This window comes from Corella eumyota, chromosome 7 (assembly GCF_963082875.1).
Source record: "Corella eumyota chromosome 7, kaCorEumy4.1, whole genome shotgun sequence".
NCBI lineage: Eukaryota > Metazoa > Chordata > Ascidiacea > Phlebobranchia > Corellidae > Corella > Corella eumyota.
The window spans coordinates 7259079-7280094 of NC_137496.1; the positions used below are offsets into that span (position 1 = coordinate 7259079).

At 33.9% G+C, this 21016-nt stretch overlaps 1 protein-coding gene across 1 annotated transcript; it reads left to right on the forward strand.

The window, feature by feature from the left end:
- The first annotated feature begins 17288 nt into the window (after positions 1–17288).
- On the forward strand, positions 17289–19098 carry LOC145760262 (general transcription factor II-I repeat domain-containing protein 2A-like). The gene is made up of 2 exons (XM_082574136.1): positions 17289–18521; positions 18607–19098. The coding sequence occupies exons 1-2, from the start codon at positions 17289–17291 to the stop codon at positions 19096–19098; spliced, it is 1725 nt and encodes a 574-aa protein (XP_082430262.1).
- Positions 19099–21016: the final 1918 nt, after the last annotated feature.

A 21016-nucleotide genomic window follows, 5' to 3' on the forward strand; every position in this document is an offset into this window, starting at 1 on the left:
CCCAAAAATAAAGCCAGGCTTTTTATTGGACTTTGGGCCAATTTTTAGTCCAAAGCCCAGTTCTGTTTCCATGGCCATTTAGCACATTGGGCTTTTTATTAAAATGTTCGTTTTGTCTATTTGTCAGACTTAAAATTGTTGATTTAGTTATAAAACATCTTCTATTGCGAGTTTTAGTACAATTATAATAACTAACTGAATATGGCTGTTTTAAACTTCTTTGTAAATCTGCTTAACGCAAAACATCCTGTTTTTATATTGTTTATTGTACAAAAAACACAAATTATAAGTAAGGATTTTACCATATCGAAATTAAAAGTTTTCAAATATATAACATGTAGCTAATCAAATTAACAGGTTGCAAATTGTATATATTAGCTTTTCTTTAAACAGCTTTTTGACAGATATTTGTAGGTGATTTTTTGTAAGATTACGCATTTAAATTGACAGTTAACCATAACGGTTTATGTCAGACTGTCCGCCTATATTTTACTGTAAAACTTGTTGTTTGGCATGTTTCAAAGTGTCCGTCGGTCAGACAGCTTAACTGCCGTTTTAAAATTGATTAAACACGTATTTGTTTTTATTTACTAACCAAAAACTATTTAAATTTCATTTTACATCTCAATTTTATCCATTTGTTTGCATTTTATCCACAAAATATCGCTTAAACTAACAAAATCACGTATGCGCTCACTAGCCTAAGCGATCGCGTAACCGAAGACCGGTGAAAAGCCCGGGCTTTTTCGAATTAGACCACCTCTTTAGCAGGGCCAAAAAAGCCCGTTTTTTTCGCCGAGTCATGATATTTTTGGACTAAATTAGTCCAAAGCCCAGAAAAAAGTGGACATGGAAACGGGCTATATGTGGACAACTCGACCTGTGGACGACCCAAACCATATGGACACAAGGTTTTCTGAATGGATGAAGGATGGGGTGAGGGTTTAATTCATGCTACAAATTTGTTTAATTTAATATCCGTTTGATATACATTCAAGCCGAGTTGGGTTGAGTTGACATGGAACCCTAAGTTAAAATATACTGAATTTAAACATAAACGTTTTCGTTTAATCTTGTTTTTTTTTCAAATATATTAATCTTTTATCCGTCAATTTTTCTCTTATTTTGGTAAATAAAATCTTGATTTGATTTAATTGTGAGCCCATTACGTCGATTATGATTTTTATGTCGATTGTAATCTTATTACGTCTCTTGCGATTTTATTCCGTCGGTTGCGATCTTATTCCGTCGATCGTGATTTTAATTCGTCAATTGTAATTTTATTCCATTAATTATGATCTTATTCCGTCGCCTATTTCAACGATTTTGATCTGCTCCATCATTTGTGATTGTTTTTCGTTAATGGCGATCTTATTACGTCGGTTGGGATCTTATTCCGTCAATTGTGATTTTATTCCGTCGCTTGTGATCTTATTTAACGATTTTGACTTGTTATATTGTTGTTTTCTGATTCTCAAAATTTAATTATCACTATGTACTAATTAATAGGTGTTTATATATTAAAATTCAAAGATTGTTATTTATTTTTTAAATTTTGAGAATTTGTATATCATGATATTAATAACTTAAAAATGGATTAAAATTTTATTTTTTATCTCTAATTACTAGTTACTTTAATAAAATTTAAAGATTAATATTTATTTTTTTAAATCTTGGTCATTTGTATATCATAATATTAGTAACTCAAAAATGAATTAAAATTTTTATTTTTGTTCGTTTATTATATTTAAATTATTGTTTGACATTAAGTATTCCAAGAAAAATTAAATACGTAATATTTGATTTATTAATTTAGTTAATATTCTTAATCAAGTAATCTTTATGCATAAATTTTAAAAATAATTTAATGATTTCGAACCATATTTATCAAGTAAATCTAGTTTTAATTTTTAATTGGTATAAAAAAAGATATAAGGTGCAGGCATTGCAATGAAAATTTTAGCCATCTAAGTTCGTTAAGGCGCCATGCTAAAGTAGTACACAGCATCATTCAACAAGCTTATCCCAGCATATGTGTCGACTTGGTTAATGGCATTTTCTTTGTTGCAAAAGCAAGCGAGGATTTAATTTCACCTACTTATGTTCAAAAATGCACATCGAAAAATATTTTTAAATGCAGCAATCAAAGTTGCAATGGTGTTATGTTTGTAGCATCGAAAGTGAACCCAGCAACTGAATGCGAGCATTTGGAAGCTTTCAAATATTTACAAGTGGTAGAAATTAATTCGTTGCAACAAGAAAATTTACAACAGTTAGGTAGTCTGAATGTTTTTTCTGAAAATACAAAAACAAGATTTGGAAATTTAATGCAAAAAGTAATTCAGTAATTGCATACGCAGATTTTGAAAGTTTGGTCTATAGTAGTGAATCAATTTATTATTCAGTATATCATTTTGAGAAAAATTATTTCAGTTTATTTAATCGTGTTCGAGTTACTTTTAATAAGGCAAATGGCCATTCGTCTTGCATTTTTCCATTTTCGCAGAACAATCGATCGTTTGCACGAGGGTCATTGCAAAATGGTATTTGTGTCAGTTTCAAAATAAGGTGTTTTCGGAGAATAAACACAGGTAAGTTAAATGTATTATGGCACAATATAAATTAGTTGGTAAAAAGGTATTTTTGTTCAAATTTTAATGACCTATGTGCGCATGAGAAACAAAGTATCTTATATCACATTTTTGTAAAAATGATTTTTTGCTAATATTTTGATGTGTGGACATATACCTCTTTTTTAAACTTTAAATTACACCTCTATCTAGTCTAAATCTTAAGTGAGCGTAAAAAAATTTGGCAAATTTTCTTACAAATTTTGGACATAAGCTTGTTAATAGGAATAGTATAATGTTATTTAGTTTCACTTACAACTCTGACACATGGTTTTTTATATTAAAATTTGCCAAGAGAACAAATTGCTATAAAAAATGGTGAGAATTCAAATTAAGAGTATTAACAGAGGCTTGGCAGTTTGATGGTGTGGTTGGTTCTGAAGAGGAAAGATGATTATATGGAAAATTTGGGAAGATTCTGGGATATTTGGAACCGTTGTTGGAGAAAAATAGATGGTCTGTTGATCAAACAAAAATCTTTTGTTAGAAGATTTAGGGGAAACAAGAAATAGGAAGTGCGAGAATTAGAATGGTATTTCCGATGACACAGAATTTCATTACCCAGAAAGAATTAAAACATGTGTTACCAGATAAACTTAAAGATGATAGAAGGTGAGGAGGTCTATTATAAACTATTGGCAACAAGCAGCTTTTAAAGCAAAATATAGTCATGTTATAATTGGTAGCACTGTACACCATCAATAAGTGAAAGCTAACCAAGGAAGATTTGTATTATTTTAAATTTGTATTTAAATGAAATAAGTTTTAATGGTGATGTAGATATTGTAGATGCTTTTGTTTTGTGGAATTGTAACAGCGTACAACGTATCCCAATGTGTAACGTTTCAGAAGTTGGGACATTATCTCTAACAACGATTGAACTACTATGGTTACAATAATCCGGGTGAAACTCCAACCCTTGTTGGGCAAAGGCAAAAAGGGCCACAATTACTGTGTTTAAAAACATGTTTCTTGACTGACCGGGTAAATTTTAGCCAAATAGAAAGACGGGTTCGATGAACTTAAAAATAAAAGAACTACAACTGGAACATCAATAGGTGATAACAGGGTAAAAACTAAAGGTCATAGTCACAATACTGTCAATCCTGAAAGAAAAGTTAACATTACTAATCACATTAAAACATTTCATGTTTTGAAAAGTCAATACACAGAAAAAGTTTAAACAATCAGTATCTTCCGAAAGATCTTAACATGGCAAAAATGTATCGCTTATATGTAAAATGGTGTAGATAGTTTTTTTAGTTTTAGATATTTGAGCAAATAAGATATAGAAGTATTTAGATACTTCATTTTGAGGTTTCTGTTTTAGTTGTTAGTATAGTTATTCAACTTGTTTGAGTTGTTGTTAAATTGTGTTTGTTTAAAAAAATGGGTGGTACAGAACTTTATAAATAATTGCCTAAACAATACATTTTAATGAGGAATTTCGGCAGCTATGAATGCATATTAATTTGTTAGACAACTTTTTAAAAAACAAGCAGCATTTTGCCTACATAAATAAAACAATTTCAGAATGTTTTATACTTTAGATAACAGTTATGTCCAGCATGTTAGGGTTTCGGTTATAAAATATTTGAAACAGAAGTAGTCCAAACATCGAGGATAAAAAAATTTTGCGACCCAACATACTTTTTAAAAACATGATTTAAATTGGCTCTTTATCCTTTATTTACAGTATCCATTGTTCTAAAACAACTTCAGAACAATAAAATAATTTTTTTTACAAAACCTCGATTATCTCAAAACAGTAAAATGTGATTTAAGCTACTTTAGTTCTCATGGTTCTGGATATTAATTGTAGATTTCGGGACATTCTGCCGATATCCAGTGTAGATCAAACTTTAATAAGATACATGTTAAAAAACAAAAATATTCCTGTACATTTACCAAAAACCTACTCGATGAAAAAAAAAGCCGGAAATAAAACTAATTCCTTAACGATATTTAAGGAAAAAGGGCAACAATTTATGGATTTGGTGTTATTGTTATCAATCTATAATTATCATTTTTATGTCCAGCTTATTTTAATTATTTTTAAATCCCAATAGTTGTAAATAATAAATAATTTAATTTATTGTAAGATGTAAATTTGATTACCAAGAAATGTGTTGGAATTATATCCTTGGTAAATCCGACTATTTTGTATTGTTGAACCTTCTAAGTTAATAAAAGGTTTAACTCCGTTTTTTGTTAAGCAACTTAGTCTGACTGAGTCAAATAATAAACAACACACCAGAATAACCTTGTACGTCATATATTTCACAGGTAAGAAATACTTCTCAGTAACTCTGGTAATACGTTGGCGAGTTAATACGCAAAAACACAATATAATTTAGTCAAATTATGAATTGTTACAGAACAAAAAATATTATTTCCTTAAACTATAAGTCATAACATACACTCTTCCGCTGTACACCCTACGACCGTTTGCGCGGCCACCGCCGCTATATCTCTCCGTCACCACTTTTCCTCTCTAGACTGTGTCGCTCAAACATACATATATTATATAAGCTAAAAGAAAATAGTGTTAAAAAGGGTAAATAGCTTAGAAAAGGAGAAAAACTACGTCATAGATTGAAAGTAAGTTAAAGTTACTTTAGGTTGGCGAGTTCAGGAATGTGTTTGCGTGCGACGAAAACCGATGCAAGGAGATAACGACCTCGTTGGTATGTCCGGTCGAGCACGACTTAAACCTGGCCAACAATTAAGCCTTTTGGGCTATTAATTATTTCTATGACGCGTTAAGAACCATTTCGATATAAACATGGTTTTATGCTAGGATAAAATCCAAACTAGATTTATTTGATAAATAAAATATGGTTCGAAATTATTTGATTATTTTTAACATAAATTTTTATAAATAAAAAAGATATGCATAAACATTAACTAAGAATATTACAAACCTTTGATTTTTAATAAACAAACAAGCATTTATATATATAATACAAACAAAAACTAAAATTTAACCCAGTTTTAAGTTGGTGATATTAGGATATAAATTATAGTAAATTTTAAATTCTTAAAATTGATTTTTATTAAATAAACAAGCATTTAAATATGATAAATAAACAAAAATTATTTTTCAAATATGTTTTCAATTTACTTATATTATAAAATGCATCATACCAAATTTCTAATGCTTAATATCGAACTTTAATTTTAAATGAACAAACCAGCATTTATATATAAAAAAAACAAACAAGAATTATTTTTTAATTCATTTTTGAATTATAAATATTATAACATAAAGCCGACCAAAATTTAAAAACCTAATAACAATCTTTAAATTTAAATAAACAAACACCTATTAATTAAGAATTAGTGACAAAAATTTAATTCGTTTTTGAGTTAGTAATATCATAATATACAATTGACCAAGATTTAAAAAATTAATAACAACCTTTAAATTTTAATAAACAAACACCTATTAATTAGTAATTAGTGATAATTAAATGTCGTAAATAGGAGGTTTGCGATTCGTTGGGATAATAACAAACATACTAAAAATTTAGAATTTTTAGTTTTAAAGAACAAAAGTTATCGTCTTTCAAAATTCTGACTAGAAAGAATAAAAACAATTAATTAGAAAAAATAAAAACAATAACTTCTTATTTTGTAACTTAAAGTAATGATAACAAAATGGAAGGAAGCGCACCAAAAGGCTACATAAAAAAGGCAAAACGCACCGATACGCGTGCGCACTATAAAACACACAAGCTTCGATAACAATAATGTTTACGCCACAAGGTCATATTTAAAAAAATTACTAAAATAATAGCACCAATAGTTAAGTACACTATTTTAAACTAACATCACAACTAATTTTGGTATTAATTAAATAAAGAAAAATCATAAGATTGAAAACATAGAAATACATAAAATATACATTCGTAGTTTAGCTTTTTTATTATTATTTCGTCACAGTCCTAATTGTTTTTTAACAATAAAGCCTCATGTAAAAAATATAATCTCATTGCAGTCGTTCTAACTTTTCCACGAGGTTTATGTGTTTTAATTTTGAGCATCTGTAGGTACTATTGAAATATAAAGATTATTTCAACGAGCATGTAGTAAGAAGTTTTTTTAAAACAAGGTTACCTATAAAAGTAGCTTTTTGATTCTTGTGTAAAGCTAAGGATTTTATCATTTTATGTTATTTATATTGTAGATTTAAAAAAATGAATAAAAAAATAAAGAAAAGAATTAAACTTCCACCTCCTTTGCCCGCGATACTGGAACAGAACGGTAGCTTTTTTAAGTTTTTAAAAGTTGGTTGTAATACTTTATTTAAGCAAACTTGTAAACAAATTTTATAACAATGTTTTAAAAATATGCTTGGCATCCTAATAAAAAAAGATTTAATTTTTAACAACAATTAATTAACTAATCAAGATCTTTGATTACATCCAGGATTATGGAGCAGACAGGTCTGTTGCAAATTAACTAAAAAAAATGTCTAAGTTAGTGTTGCATTTAGTTTAATTTATAAAGCAACTTCTAAATTTACTAATAAACAAAAATTGCTCAAGTTGATATAATAGTTAAAAACGAGAGAAACTACATCACAATTGGGTCTTGTTGTCTTTTTTTACTAACATCTCTCCAATCATTTAATTGCGTAATACTTTATTAAATAGCACGTAAAAAAGAAAACATTTTAAAGAAAATGTCAGACCAGATAAGATATAAAGATTTGGCGGTATTAGGAATTTTTCATCACACCGAAAAGGCCGTTGAGTATGCCCAGCGCATGGGGTTGTTGGCTTCAAGCCAAATTTGTGACAAATATCACATCCCTATGACTCTGGGTAACTCCAGCCGTACCCTGGAAAAAAAAGATAGAATTGCCCCGACCGCGTAAGTTATGTTTATACTGTATTGTAATTAAATTTAAAAAACAAAAATGACTATGTATGTTGTTTAATTATAAATCATTTTTACAAGTAGTCTTGCAAGGCCACGGCAAATGTCAGAAAAGGAAGCTTTTTTGAAAGGTCCCACCTTCCGCTGGCACAGCTTTTGGAATTATTAATGTTGTGGTCTCTTGATCTACCGAATGCAACCGTTGCGATCATGTCAGGAGTGTCTACAAAAACCATTGTAGATTGGTTTTCTTTCAATAGAGATATAGGTTTAACATTAAATAATGTAAAATAGTTATTATCAAATGCATTTGTTATTTGTGGATTGTTGTTTTTATTGTAGATTTGCAGTCACGTGTTGCTGTCCACTCCTCACGTAATTGGTGGACCTGGGCATGTCGTCGCCCTCGACGAAACCCTTATTGCGCGGCGTAAGCCCGGAAACAGGCAGGGCCGTCTTGTGACGCAGCAGTGGATTTTCGGTGGCATTGACACCACAACCAAGTATGTTACATACACGTTAAACTTATTAAAACTAGTAAGGCACAATTACAACTACAATTTAATTTTAGGCAATGCTTTTTGGAATTGGTGCCTGATCGCACGAGGCAAACACTAGAAGCATTAATTCTCAAGTACGTTGCGATAGGATCCACAATCCACACCGACTGTTGGGCGGCGTATAACAACTTAGGAAGTAAATTCAATGCCATTTTTTTTTCGTTTTACTAGTAGGTATTTGGACGAATGGTTGTGGCGGCCATAACATCCAAATACCCTGTGCGTTGATGCCCTGTCCTTCAAAAATTTACGCTTAAAAATAGTTATTCATATGAGATAATATTTCGTGGGCTAGGCTAATGGAAATAAAGAAGATAGCTTTACAAAGCACCAACTTTTTTTGCAAGTTATAAATTACTGCATAAACATTGCATAAAAATAAATTTATTTCATTTTTAAATTAACCGTTTGCCTAATGTTAATAAAATAAATAAAGTAGAATTTTATAAACTTCACTACTTGAACAGTTATTAAGCCCTAATAGAGTACGAAATATAGATGAGTATCTATACGCAAGGCCCCAACTGATTAAAATACTAAAAATAGTCGAGGTAATCCAAACTTGTTAGCTTAAAACTTGCTTGAAGATTTATTCTAACAAATATATTTTGCAAGTTACAGTTTTAAAATTAAATTTTACTACGCTGATTGCTAATTTTTTAAAAAGTATTAGGACAACTTTATCACAGCCGCTTAATGGCAATAGATGTAACTTTTGTTTTTTTTTGCGTATATTAGTTGCTTTTAGTCCGGTAGTTTCGGGTTCGAGCCGCACCAACGCCACACTATTTTCTCTTGGGCCCAGTGTTCATGGTTAACTTAAAAACACGTCACAACAGCACACCCTTCATATGTGCAAACAAAAACAAGGCTTGTATGTTTTTGTTTCGACTTGCAATTGTTAAACCTTTTACGCGAAACTAGTTTAGTGGTCTATAAAATCTATTTGGGTTGGGTTAGAAAGCTATAATTTTCAGAAGTTGTTAAGTAGATCAATTTAAATGCAACACCAACTTTAGAAATTTTTTGGGCGACTTTATTTTAAATTTGTCCTCAATTTTAACATTTAAAGTTTACGCATTTTCCGCTTGGGGGCGATAGAGTTAACTTGATGGGTGATTGCTGTGGGTGAAGTCTTCTTCTTTCGTGCAAACTTTAAATTGTTTAATTTGGTTGACTAAAACTCGAGTTATTAACCAATGTGTCGGGGGTTATCTAACGCTTATTTCCTTTTTATCACTTAACCAAAACAGAAATTATTTACCGAGCTTTGCAGCCAAACACAACTCCACAAAAAGTTTTTGCCGACTTTGAAGTTGCTGCCATTAATTCCTTTAAACAGAAATAGCCCACTACATAAACAAGCTGCTGATTTATTATTTATCCCAATCTATAATAAGAAAAACGACAGAATTGGGGGTGAAAAAAGGTAGGAGACTAACATTGAGTTTCATACTCTGGTAAAATCTTTACCTGCTTTGTTTGAACAAGTGTTTAAATAGTTGACCGCAGTCTTTTTCGATAAGGCAGATTTTGCAGTCATTATATTTTGTTATTTTTCAATAATACTAACTAACCTTTTGCTTTAAATATGTCTATTGCCTTTAACGAAAAACTTATAGAACTTGTTTGAGAACGTGAGGTTTTATATAAACCTAAGCACCAGTTTTATAAGGATGCCATAAGAAAAAGAAATGCTTGGAATGAAATAGGTGAAGTTATGGGTGAATCAGGTAAAAACAATTTTTTGTAAGCAATTAAAACCAAGTTTATTGAACTTCTTTAACCTAATCCAAGTTATGACTGTGTTCTAATTAGTTGAAGTTTGCATAACAAGATGGAAAAGCTTACGAGATAAGTTGAAAGATTTCACAAGAAGTGGATCTGGTGCTGTGACTTCTATAAGATGGGAGTTTTATAACTCCATTAGCTTTTTGGAGGACCACCTTCGCCATAGGCCGTAAATAATTTAGTATTTTATAAATCTGTTTTCTTATAATTTAATTTAAATCTGATTTTCTATAAATTTTTATTTAAAAGTTAACTAATATTGATTTAGAACTGTAAGTTATTTCGTTCCTGTTGCTGCGGACACTGTGAACCCTACCCAACCATCAACATCAGCTTCATTTCTTGATCTGACAGCTGATGAGACCAGTGCTGAAAGTAAGACGATTTATCTAGCTTACAATTTATTTAATATGTCTATAAACTAATAGTAAAAATAGTTTAACTTACTTTGTTGTTATTTTTAATATAGATCTATTGGAGGTTGAGTTTGTGACAGAGCCTGAGGAAGTAAGTGATTTGGCATTTAGAAAACAGCAAGAATTATTTGCTGTTGCAAATACAGGGCAAGCAAAATATTATTGTCCATATCTATTTATCTTTGTTAATACAAATTTTTATAAAAAAAAGACCAAGATCAAGCGTTTTTGTCTGATCAGCTAATGACTGTTAATGGGCAAATTTAACACAACGACCAGTTGTAAATAAATATAAACTTTACTACAAAAATCTTTATGTAACTTGTTTTTTGGCATAGTATTATTTTTAATACTATTTATAGCTTTTTCTATTCTGCATTTTTTGTTTTTGGCCCATACTATAGACGTAACAATGCAGCGGTTGCAGACCGAACGTTAGACGTCATACCACGTGTGCTATACGACCGGACGGCGCGTCTGACGCTTAGCGCTAGTCGTCTGACGTCACGCCGAATAAACGCTAGACGACGCGCTATACACTGATGTGTGCAGCGGCCTTATACGTTCATTAAACATCCTTCGGAGTTGAATTATCCTTGGGTTAAATTGACCGACCACCATAAAAACCACACTACCACATTTAATAAGTCTACCAATAAAAACTCGCCTCACTTGTGTCCTGTCTAATTTAAGTTTACCAGATATTTCTTATCCAAACATTGGTGTTCATTTGAGAGAAATCGCCGACCATTGTCCTTACTTGTTAAAGGAAATTTCGTAAAGAATTTTACTTACAGAATTGACACGGACACACCACTACCTCTAGATTTCAAGCGCCTTTACTTATCCCAAAAAATTACAAAATAGTTACTTTCAAAATTTTACAGAAAACCCTTTTAAAGCAAATAGTTTCGCATTGATCTTAACATATTTAAGGCAAATAGTTTTGCATTAATCCCAACAATTTGAATCAAAGAGTAGCTGCGATTTTGATGGCTGTTATGAAAAACCAACAAATAAATGCTAACGTGCCAAATCGAAGCAAAATTGGCAACAATTTACAAAATATTAAGTAGAAATTACCCCGGTTGCACTTTCAGAGTTATTGAACGCCAGTGTAGCTGCTGTATTTCAGGGTGACATTATTTACTTGCCCATTGTGAAGAAGTGGAATACAAGAACCTCTTTGCAACACGACCGCTGGTAGCATATCACAAATCCCTAAACGATACCGTTAAAATGACAGCTGCATGAGAACAACCTTATTTTTAAGTCTGTATCGTTATTTGACAATTTTAAGGTCATTTAATTTTAAAATACATTTTTTTGGTGATTACACAATTTGGTTTGTCTTCACCCTATGAACTTCAAGACTATTTTACGAAGTCAATGCCATCCCATGTTATAGTGACTTAGATATTTAAATCAGTTTTTGTAATGCACAGCCACTTGTGGCTGAAGCATCTTTAGCATCTACAAAAAGCACGAATTATCAATTAGTAATAATTTAATTTTGAAAAAGTTATCAGGCTTAACAAAATCATTTAATTCAATTGTCTGCTACCCTTTAACTAGCCAATGAACTTGTTTTTGGCTTGTTTTTAAACAATTCGAAGAACTCATGCAACTATGGGGAAATAGAGCCAACACGACGGCCGAAAACTCCTTCCGAGCCCGCAAATGGTGCTTTCCGGTGGCCAATGGGTCGGAAGAAGTTTTCCAAACGCCAACGTGCTACATCGTGGTGGGGCCGAGAGAGGGTGGAGTAGCTGGAGTGGAGCCTCACAACCATGGTCTGCTATGGCGCAAAAAACAAGAGGGACTCACTCCAGCCATTAGGAAGAAAACGGTCCTCGACGTACTGAGGCAACTTGGGATGCAAATAACATGGGCTGGACCCGTCAAGGTGCTCCAGCAATGGGTGAAATATATGTACAAAAGCAACCAAGAGTCAATGCCCGACATATTGGCAAAAGAAATCACGAACGATACGAAGGGCAAAGGCATGAAAAGTTATGAAGCCACAGCCAGAAGGTCGCTCTCAAGTTTGACAGCAAGCCAGCAGTCAATGCCTTCAAACAGGCCTTATTCAGGAAGGACTTCACTTTCTTCGAAACGTTTGTCAAGCGTGCCTTTGGCATGATGGACTGGTGGACGTAGAAGTCCAAAATGAATAAGGCCTTCGGCAAGATGTCGAACATAGCCAGCCCATAGACAACAGCCGGAGCGGCCAAGATGGTCAACAACATAATAAAAGAGGCGAAGAACATCAAAAACAACGGAATGACAATGACAAACTTTGACCTAAAGGTTGGCTTGGTCGGTGCCGCACTTGATATCCGAGATCGCAACGTGGACGGTATCCGACTGAACCAGCACTCCATGCTTCATGGCGCAGCAGGCAAAGGCAAGACCATGGTCGGTGCAATACTTATTTCTCAAGCATGAGATGATTAAGATCGATGACGCGGGGGCATCGTTCTTCAACGACCAACTTACCAGCGCTGTGAAGTTTAAGTATCACAACAACTGAAGTGCTAAGATTCATGGCAATCGCCAAGATAATAGTGCAACATGCGCCTTCATAACAACCAATGTGAGAGAGCCGGTGAAACGCCTGGCTGGGATGGGGGATCTCGGTCCAATAAAGAGGCGTTTCACCGAGCCGGAGTGGGGAAACGAGGCAAAGCTAGAAGCACCACCCAAAAAATTAAAACTCAGTACGAAAACGAGCGACATTCAATTCAAAACATAATGGCATTCAATAATAGTCTGAAACAAGACAGCGACGAGGAAGAAGAGGTAGAGCAATCACCCAAACGAAAACGACCGATACCCGAAAGCGACTCCGACGACGAAGAAGTCGAGTTCATAACAAAAATTCGTAAAACTGACACTGGCGCGACAAACCAAAAGGAAAAAGAAGAAGAGCCAGTCAAAACAACAGAAGGCTGCCCACACACTCCACAAGACGCACAATGCATGTGCTGGCTGGAAGATCTCGACCTACACAAGTTCAAGGAGTGGGTGATCTCAGAAGCAAATGGAGGAACCGCCCCCACCATATGAGGAGCGAAGAGACTTGTTATTTTATAGTGTAATTGTAAATGTAATTTTGTTCATGTTCATTTGCGTTTTAAATTTCATTATCCTTATGGAAATAATAAAAAAAAAATTAAACAAAAATAAATCAAAAGAGATACTTGTGGCTAACGCCACAAAATAAAAAGAAAAGAAAGAGAAGCCAGCCAAACCAAAGACATAAACAAAACCCTGTATGTCCTAAGAAGAAAAGAGAGAGAAAAAATTTTAAAAATTGACAATTTTACCGGTAAGGATTTAATACTATAAACCACAACATAATCCTACTACCCAACTGTACCATAGGATAAAGAAATCCTAAATTATGCTAATGCTTTTGTAAAAATGTTTGCTTCTTTTATTCATAATAAAGATTTTTCTTGTAATTTTTTCTCGTTTTATTAGAAATAATAAATAAAAATTTAAAGAGTTATTGGCAAACATAAAAAGATTGCTTTATGAAAAAACGAGCAATTTTATCTTTATGCTACAGACAATTCAGTGCTTGGTAACTAAAAACTAAGATTTGCGAAGGAAAACTGTTTTTTGAAAAGGTAGGTTTTTGAAAGATAGAATTAAAAATTTCTGAAAGTGCATGTTTTAAAATTAGAAAAGATTTATGTTTTAAATTTAGTTTGTTGTAGTGGCATTTTTTATTCTATTACTATTGTGATTTTTTGTCTTTCAGTGAACTTGATAAAACACTTTTTAATGATTAGTTTAAACAATTTTTTGATTTACACTTTAACATGCTGTGGCAAAAAAATTTCTTTGTTTAAGAAACAACGGTAATATTTGATAAATGACACCCAAACAAATGAACCACATGCCCGATAACCAAAAACAAAATGTGTAACGGGTGGGTGGGATATACCGGCCACAAAAAAAATTAAAGGTATTGCTTATTACCTGTTACAGACAAATTTAGTATTATATTGTTTAGTATTTCTATGTTTTAATATTTTAGTGTCCCGGATGGGATTCCCGCATGTCATTTTACTTTTTTGTGATTTTGGATATTTGTGAGTTTTCATAACATTTTTGTATAGATTTGAGGTCCCAATGAGCTAGTGTTAACTGTAATCCATGTATATATGTTAAGTGTTATTTCTTTGAAGTGTATAACAACTTACCTCTATTCTATTTGAATAAGGTATATAGGACATGTGTGTATGTTATTACTACACCACCGGCAGCGTGGTGTAGTGGTAAGAACACTTGCTACACCACACATGGGGTCGTGGGTTTAATACCCACTGATCTCATGCTGTAGCGCACTTGAGTAAGGCGCTATAAACGGTATGAACCCCTGCTGAGCCAGCACTTAATTAGCAGTATAATGACCGGGCAATTATAATCTATAATATCCCAAACTGCCACAGGCAACTCGAGACTGGGTCGGAGTAACTGATGTTACTCTAAAGTCGCGCATTCGACTTTCCCACATCGAAGATAAAGATATATACAAAAAAATGTGAGATGTTTAACCTTTAAAAAACGAATTTAAATCTAATTTAAACGAATTTTGTCATTGAACTTTATTACTCAAGCTGTAGAATCACAACTGTAAGACTATACAAGTTTTCAAAGTTTACATATTTCTGGCTTGCACCGCAAGTTTCTTAAAGTTGTCAGTTTGTGTCAGTACTATACATATGGTTTAGTACTTACACAAGTTTTTAAAGATAAAATAACCTTCAAAGGGTAACAAGTCTGCAATTTTCAAGGCTTGTACACAAGTGTAAGAAGATCACATCAACCATAAAAGACTTAATTGTCAGTACTATACATAGGTTTAGTACTTACCTCAAGCAAGGTTCCAAGTCAACTTTATTTGTGACAGTATTGGGCATCGGGTCTAATACTTACCTCAAGCAAGGTTCCAAGTCAACTTTATGCGTGACAGTACTATACATAGGGTTTAGTACTTACCTCAAGCAAGGTTCGAAGTCAACTTTATTTGTGACAGTATTGGGCATAGGGTCTAATACTTACCTCAAGCAAGGTTCCAAGACAATTTTATTTTTGTCAGTATTAGACATAGGGTCTAATACCTGTGGCATTTACACATCCTAGAGACCATATTTTCAACTGAGTCTGCATAGAGCATTAATACAATGTTTACTAACAACGAAGAGTATAACACAAAAGGTGTTACTAGAAGTCAACTAGATCTCATGTGACAAGGCAGCTAGGTGCCATTAAACTCCTTCTTAAGGACAAAAAGAACTACCAGCAAGTGGTATGTAAAAGGAAAGCATTAGACGACATAATGCACAAATGCCTCGGGCAGTGTAACGAATACTATAATGCAATTCCAGAAATAAAAGAAAACTTAAAGGAAGAGGCGAATACTAAGATTGCTGAAATTAAAGAGCGATACCAGAACATAGAAGATGTTTACGAACAATTCATACAGGCTTGTAAAGATACATCCACCGAAGAACAAATACGTTTAGAATTAGATTCATCTCAAATGGTATCTAATCGAGGAAGTTTATCAAGCTCAAGAAGCAGGAAGGCAGAGGTAAAACGATTGCGAGCAGAAGGGCTTAAAGAACAAACACAACTCCGTCTTGAGCAAAGCCGCATAATGGCAGAGGCTGAGTATGAGAAAGAAAAAAATGAGAATAAACATGGAAGCAAATTTACGAAGGGAACAGATATCTTCTGAACTCAAGGTTTCGAAAGCACTTGCCGAAGCCGAAGAAGCTAACATTTTAAGTCAATGTGTGAGTGAAGATTCACAAATAGGTACAGTCACTATTATAAAACACTAACCAACCACCTAAAAATATGCTTCGGTATTGAGTACCTTTAAGGATCAAAATTTAAATTAGTTGTAGCTAAGGGTAGGGATTATTTTGAATATCACTTCAATAATTCTTATAAATTTATCAGTGATCATTTTATTACATTTAGAGTTTATTTAATAATTTTTAGTTAACATTTTTCTGAAATAAAATGTAGTCAAATTTACAATAAAACTAACTTTAATGTTATTGTTTAGGTCATTTATTAAAGACTTGTTTTCTTCCAGTACTGAACATCTTGATATAAAAACCATTGTTTCAATTTTTTTAATGACAAATAAGATTTTGTTATTGAAAAATGGCAAGCAAGGTTGTCACATTTAAACACATTCATACTTTATACGATAACTTTGTAAAAACATTGCCCATCGCAAAACACGGTCATTAATAAATGTAGCACGTTCTGTATGAACCAAGGGCTGGTGGTCCAACTGCAAAGTCAATTTTGACCCATACAAATAATTTTTAACCATAGGTTTAAAGTCAAACACTGTCAATTTATTTAATTTCCTGAAGTCTACAAATTCAGTTCGTACTTTTTCACAATTACAAATGGCGATTTAGATCTCTGAATTACACCCATCTATAGCATTCCGTCAATGTCGTCCTTTAATTTACCTCGTATCCCATATGGTACCGGATAAGGTTTAGACCGGATCAAAACATGTGACGTTAAATTTTTTTTGCTCTACACCAGGGGTGGGCAACCTACGGCCCGCGGGCCACATACGGCCCGCCAACTGATTTATACCGGCCCTCGAAACTCTATTAAATTTGTATAGGCAACTGGCCCGCAGCGAAGCGCGACATAAAGCTTTATAAAGTCGTCACATTAAATTAATAATTAGGTCAAGCATAACGTTTGCAACCTTACCCAAAGTATATATATATATATAAACACATATACTTTGACCTTACAACACTATCACAATTTAGTTATTGCGTAACAAGTAATCATTGTCACACCCAAAGTAATAATCCCATTCGTTTTTTGCGCGCGAAATTTTTTGGGCTACAGGAAATATATTTTAAGTAAAATAGCAACTGTACGTGTGATTGTTTTTAATTTTTCGGTTTATTTAGCTTTATACAAGACTAAAGGTTAATAAATCTATGGAGGCTAAGCGAAGAAAAGTTGATTCAGAATGCAGAAAGTTTCAAGACGAATGGACTTTGGATTTTTTCTTTATTGAGCGTTTTCAAAAACCAACATGTTTAATATGCAAAGAAAATGTCTCAGTATATAAAGTTTCAAATATCAGACGACATTACGAGACAAAACATGCGCAAAAGTTTAGTGAGCTAACAGGGACTTTAAGGCAAACAGAAGTTGAAAGATTACAAACGTGTTTTGAGAAGGAAACAAGTTTTTTTACTAAAAAAAATTTAGATGTTGAAAAAAACACGAGGGCCAGCTTTCTTGTGGCTAAGATTTTATCTGAAAGGATGAAACCTTTTAGTGACGGTGTTTTTGTCAAACAGTGTATTATTGCTGCAGTTGACGCTATCTGTCCCGAAAAAACAAAGTTGTTTGAGAATATAAGTTTGTCAAGAAGAATTATCACGCGCAGGGTAGAAGCAATGTCATCTGACGTTCAAGCATCTTTGCGAGATGCATTGAATGAGCTTGAATATTTTTGTATAGCAATCGATGAAAGTACTGACTCAACTGATACAGCTCAGCTTGCCGTATTTATAAGGGGTGTGTTTTCAGATTTTCAAGTTTTTGAAGAATTTATTAAACTGGTTCCAATGAAAGGTACCACCACAGGTTTGGATATTTTTAATAAACTTCACGCATTATTCTTAGATATGAAAATTGATGTATCAAAACTTGTTGGAATGGCTACAGACGGGGCTCCAGCCATGGTTGGTCAATCAAAGGGAGTTGTTGCACTAATGGAAAAGTTTTTAGAAGAACGTGGTGTAACAAGGAAACTCATAAAATTACATTGCATCGTACACCAAGAGGCACTTTGTGCTAAAACAGTCAATTTTAACGACGTCATGGGTACCGTAATTAAAACTGTAAATTTCATTTTGTCGCGCGGTTTGAATCACCGCCAATTTCAAGAACTGTTGTTAGATTTCAATGCTGAGTATGGGGACCTTACATATATGTGCAACGTACGTTGGCTAAGTCGCGGATCAATGTTGAAACGAGTGCTTTCATTGCACGAGGAGATAGCACAATTTCTCGATAGTAAGGATAAAGATGCATCGCATTTTCGCGATTCACATTGGCTCGAGTCTTTGGCTTTTTTAACTGATATAACTACGCATTTAAATCATTTAAACACGCAACTGCAGGGAAAGGACCAACTTGTCCATGAACTTTATGGACATGTAAAGGCCCCCCCCAAGAAAGTTAACTTTGTGGGACGTCCAACTTAAAAAGAGAAATTTTGCCCATTTTCCATTATTGAAAAAGTATACTAATCCAGACTCAACGTTGCACGAATCTTTTGCTACGTGTATACATGATTTGGAAAGTCAATTTTCGTTAAGATTTTCTGATTTTAAAAAACATAAGAAAGATTTTGAGTTATTTTCGTCACCATTCGACGTAGATGTGGAGAATGTTCCTGAACGATTTCAGATGGAGCTGATAGAGTTGCAGTGTGACGATAATCTCAAGGCAAAATTTCACGCAACAAAATCCGCGATTAGTTTTTACAAAGATAACTTTCTTTCCAACTACAAGTACACCAATTTAACGGACCACGCAAAACAAATGGTGTCGCTATTTGGTAGCACGTACGTGTGCGAACAACTTTTTTCAAAAATGAAATACACAAAAGATCGATTGAGGACAAAACTTACTGATGCCCATTTAAATGATGTTCTTATTCTTAGTACTACAAATATCCCTCCAAACATTGATTTACTGACAAAGGACAAGCAAAATCAGATGTCACATTAATTTTTAAACATTTATTAATTAGTATTTGTGTATGTATGTAAATAAATACTGTTTTTGTATTTTCTGTTATTTATGTGGCCCTTCTAATTTATTTAGTTGCGTATGTGGCCCAGTGAGGTAAAAAGGTTGCCCACCCCTGCTCTACACAGTTTATTTTACCCGAAACATCGATATTTTCTTACCACTTCAAACGCTGTTTCTTACTGTGACGACGTAAGCTGCTCACCGAACGTTAAATCGTCAACCGTTTCTACACACTTTGGTGTTCTCAATTCAATAACTGTTCGTCGTCCAAAGTCTGCTCTTCTAGATCGTTATGTTCTTCGATGACGGTTAAATTACCAACGACATTTTTGCTGTCAATCGTCTCTTTTAAAAGCATCTTTCCTGCTAAAATATTTCCTAAGTAAATTTACATTAAGCAACTTTATCTTCCCGTTAATACCCAGTTTAAAGTCATTCGCTCTAACTCTTTCGACAACTCGAAATGAACCCTTCCACTGCATCAATAGTTTACTATTGTCAGTTGGTAACAAAACAAGAACCAAATCACCATTCACAAATACTTTGCGTTTTGCTATCGAAGTACTTTTTGTAGCTTTTTCATAGCCTCCCTTGCTATTTTTAAAGTTTTGTCGATGCGTTCTCTTAGCTTCATCAATTACAAACAGCTATTTCTAACATCTGGCTCTAAAGCAATGTTGGTTCACATCTCCTTTGAAATATGCATTGGCCCACGCACCGTTCTACTTACAGCAGCTTGAAATGGTTTGTATAACGATGCCATTGGTTTGGCTTTTTAACAACAAAGTCGCTTTAGCATGGACTTCAATGTGCCATACACATGGGGTGGCGGTGCTAAATAACGAATTTAAGTGACGAATTTTTAAAAGACGTTCTATTTCTTTCGTGCGTTCTGAAGCTTTAGCAACATCTTAGGTTGTATAATCCACAAGTGTCAAGATATACCAGTGGCGCCTTCGTCACTTTTCCTTTATGAACTGTCTTGTAGCAAATTTTACATGACCTGTGCTATCCCCAATATTTTTATATGCAAAACTTTCGGCACGACCACTGAATCGGCTTACCGTTGTTTACGTTTGGATGCGTAAACGCACGATATAAAACGCCACCCCCCCCCCCCCCCCTCTTCGTAAAACTTAACGGTTTAATCTCCCTAGAAGTTTTCTTCCGTCATCCGACAAAAATATTCTAACAAAGAGTTTACCGTTAGGCTTTACTTGCTTGCTACTGGGCATAGAAGCTACTGTCGCCAATTTTTAGCGGTTTGCTGCCAAGTCAAAAAAAATTAACTCGGCCGACTATCGGCGCAAGCCCGATTATGCTAGGGCCATGCATGATTATCCAGCTTGGCCCATGGTTCTGCCTTGCATGGAAATGTTATATCGGCCGTACTCGATTATGCGAGCTTGGCCCATGCACCATTGCCCGTGCACAGGCCTAGCATAGAATCTAGCACGGGCCACGCTTGGTTATACTACTATTATGCTAGGCTCACTGCCGCTTTCCCGTGGTGTTGCCGTGCCTGCCGACGCTAGCGTGATTGCAATGGTCGAGACCAAATACCTTACTAGGGCCTAGCATGGGCCGGCCTAATGCCAAGTCTAAATTTTTGGCCTTCTTTCGCCATGGGTCTTTTCCTTTTGCTCTCTCTTCGTGTCGAACGTGCCCGGCAATCCTTGGCAATATGGCCTGCTTTATCACATATGAAACATTTTTTTACATTACACCTTTCGCCTTGCAATCAGTGGCTCGGTAACCAAACGGTTTTTACAGGTACTGTGGTTCGCTTGCCGTGTTCACACTTCTAACGTCTTTCTGTCCAAGATTTTGACCGTGTGTTTAGATTTTTTGTGGCTTGTTCTCTTAGATACACAGATAACTCTTTCAAACACGC

Bases quoted from the DNA above. Each gene is read 5' to 3' on its own strand.
- LOC145760262 (XM_082574136.1), top strand. From the start codon at position 17,289: ATGGAGGCTAAGCGAAGAAAAGTTGATTCAGAATGCAGAAAGTTTCAA. The intron at 18,522-18,606 runs GTAAAGGCCCCC...TTATTGAAAAAG, and splicing joins TCCATGAACTTTATGGACAT to TATACTAATCCAGACTCAAC.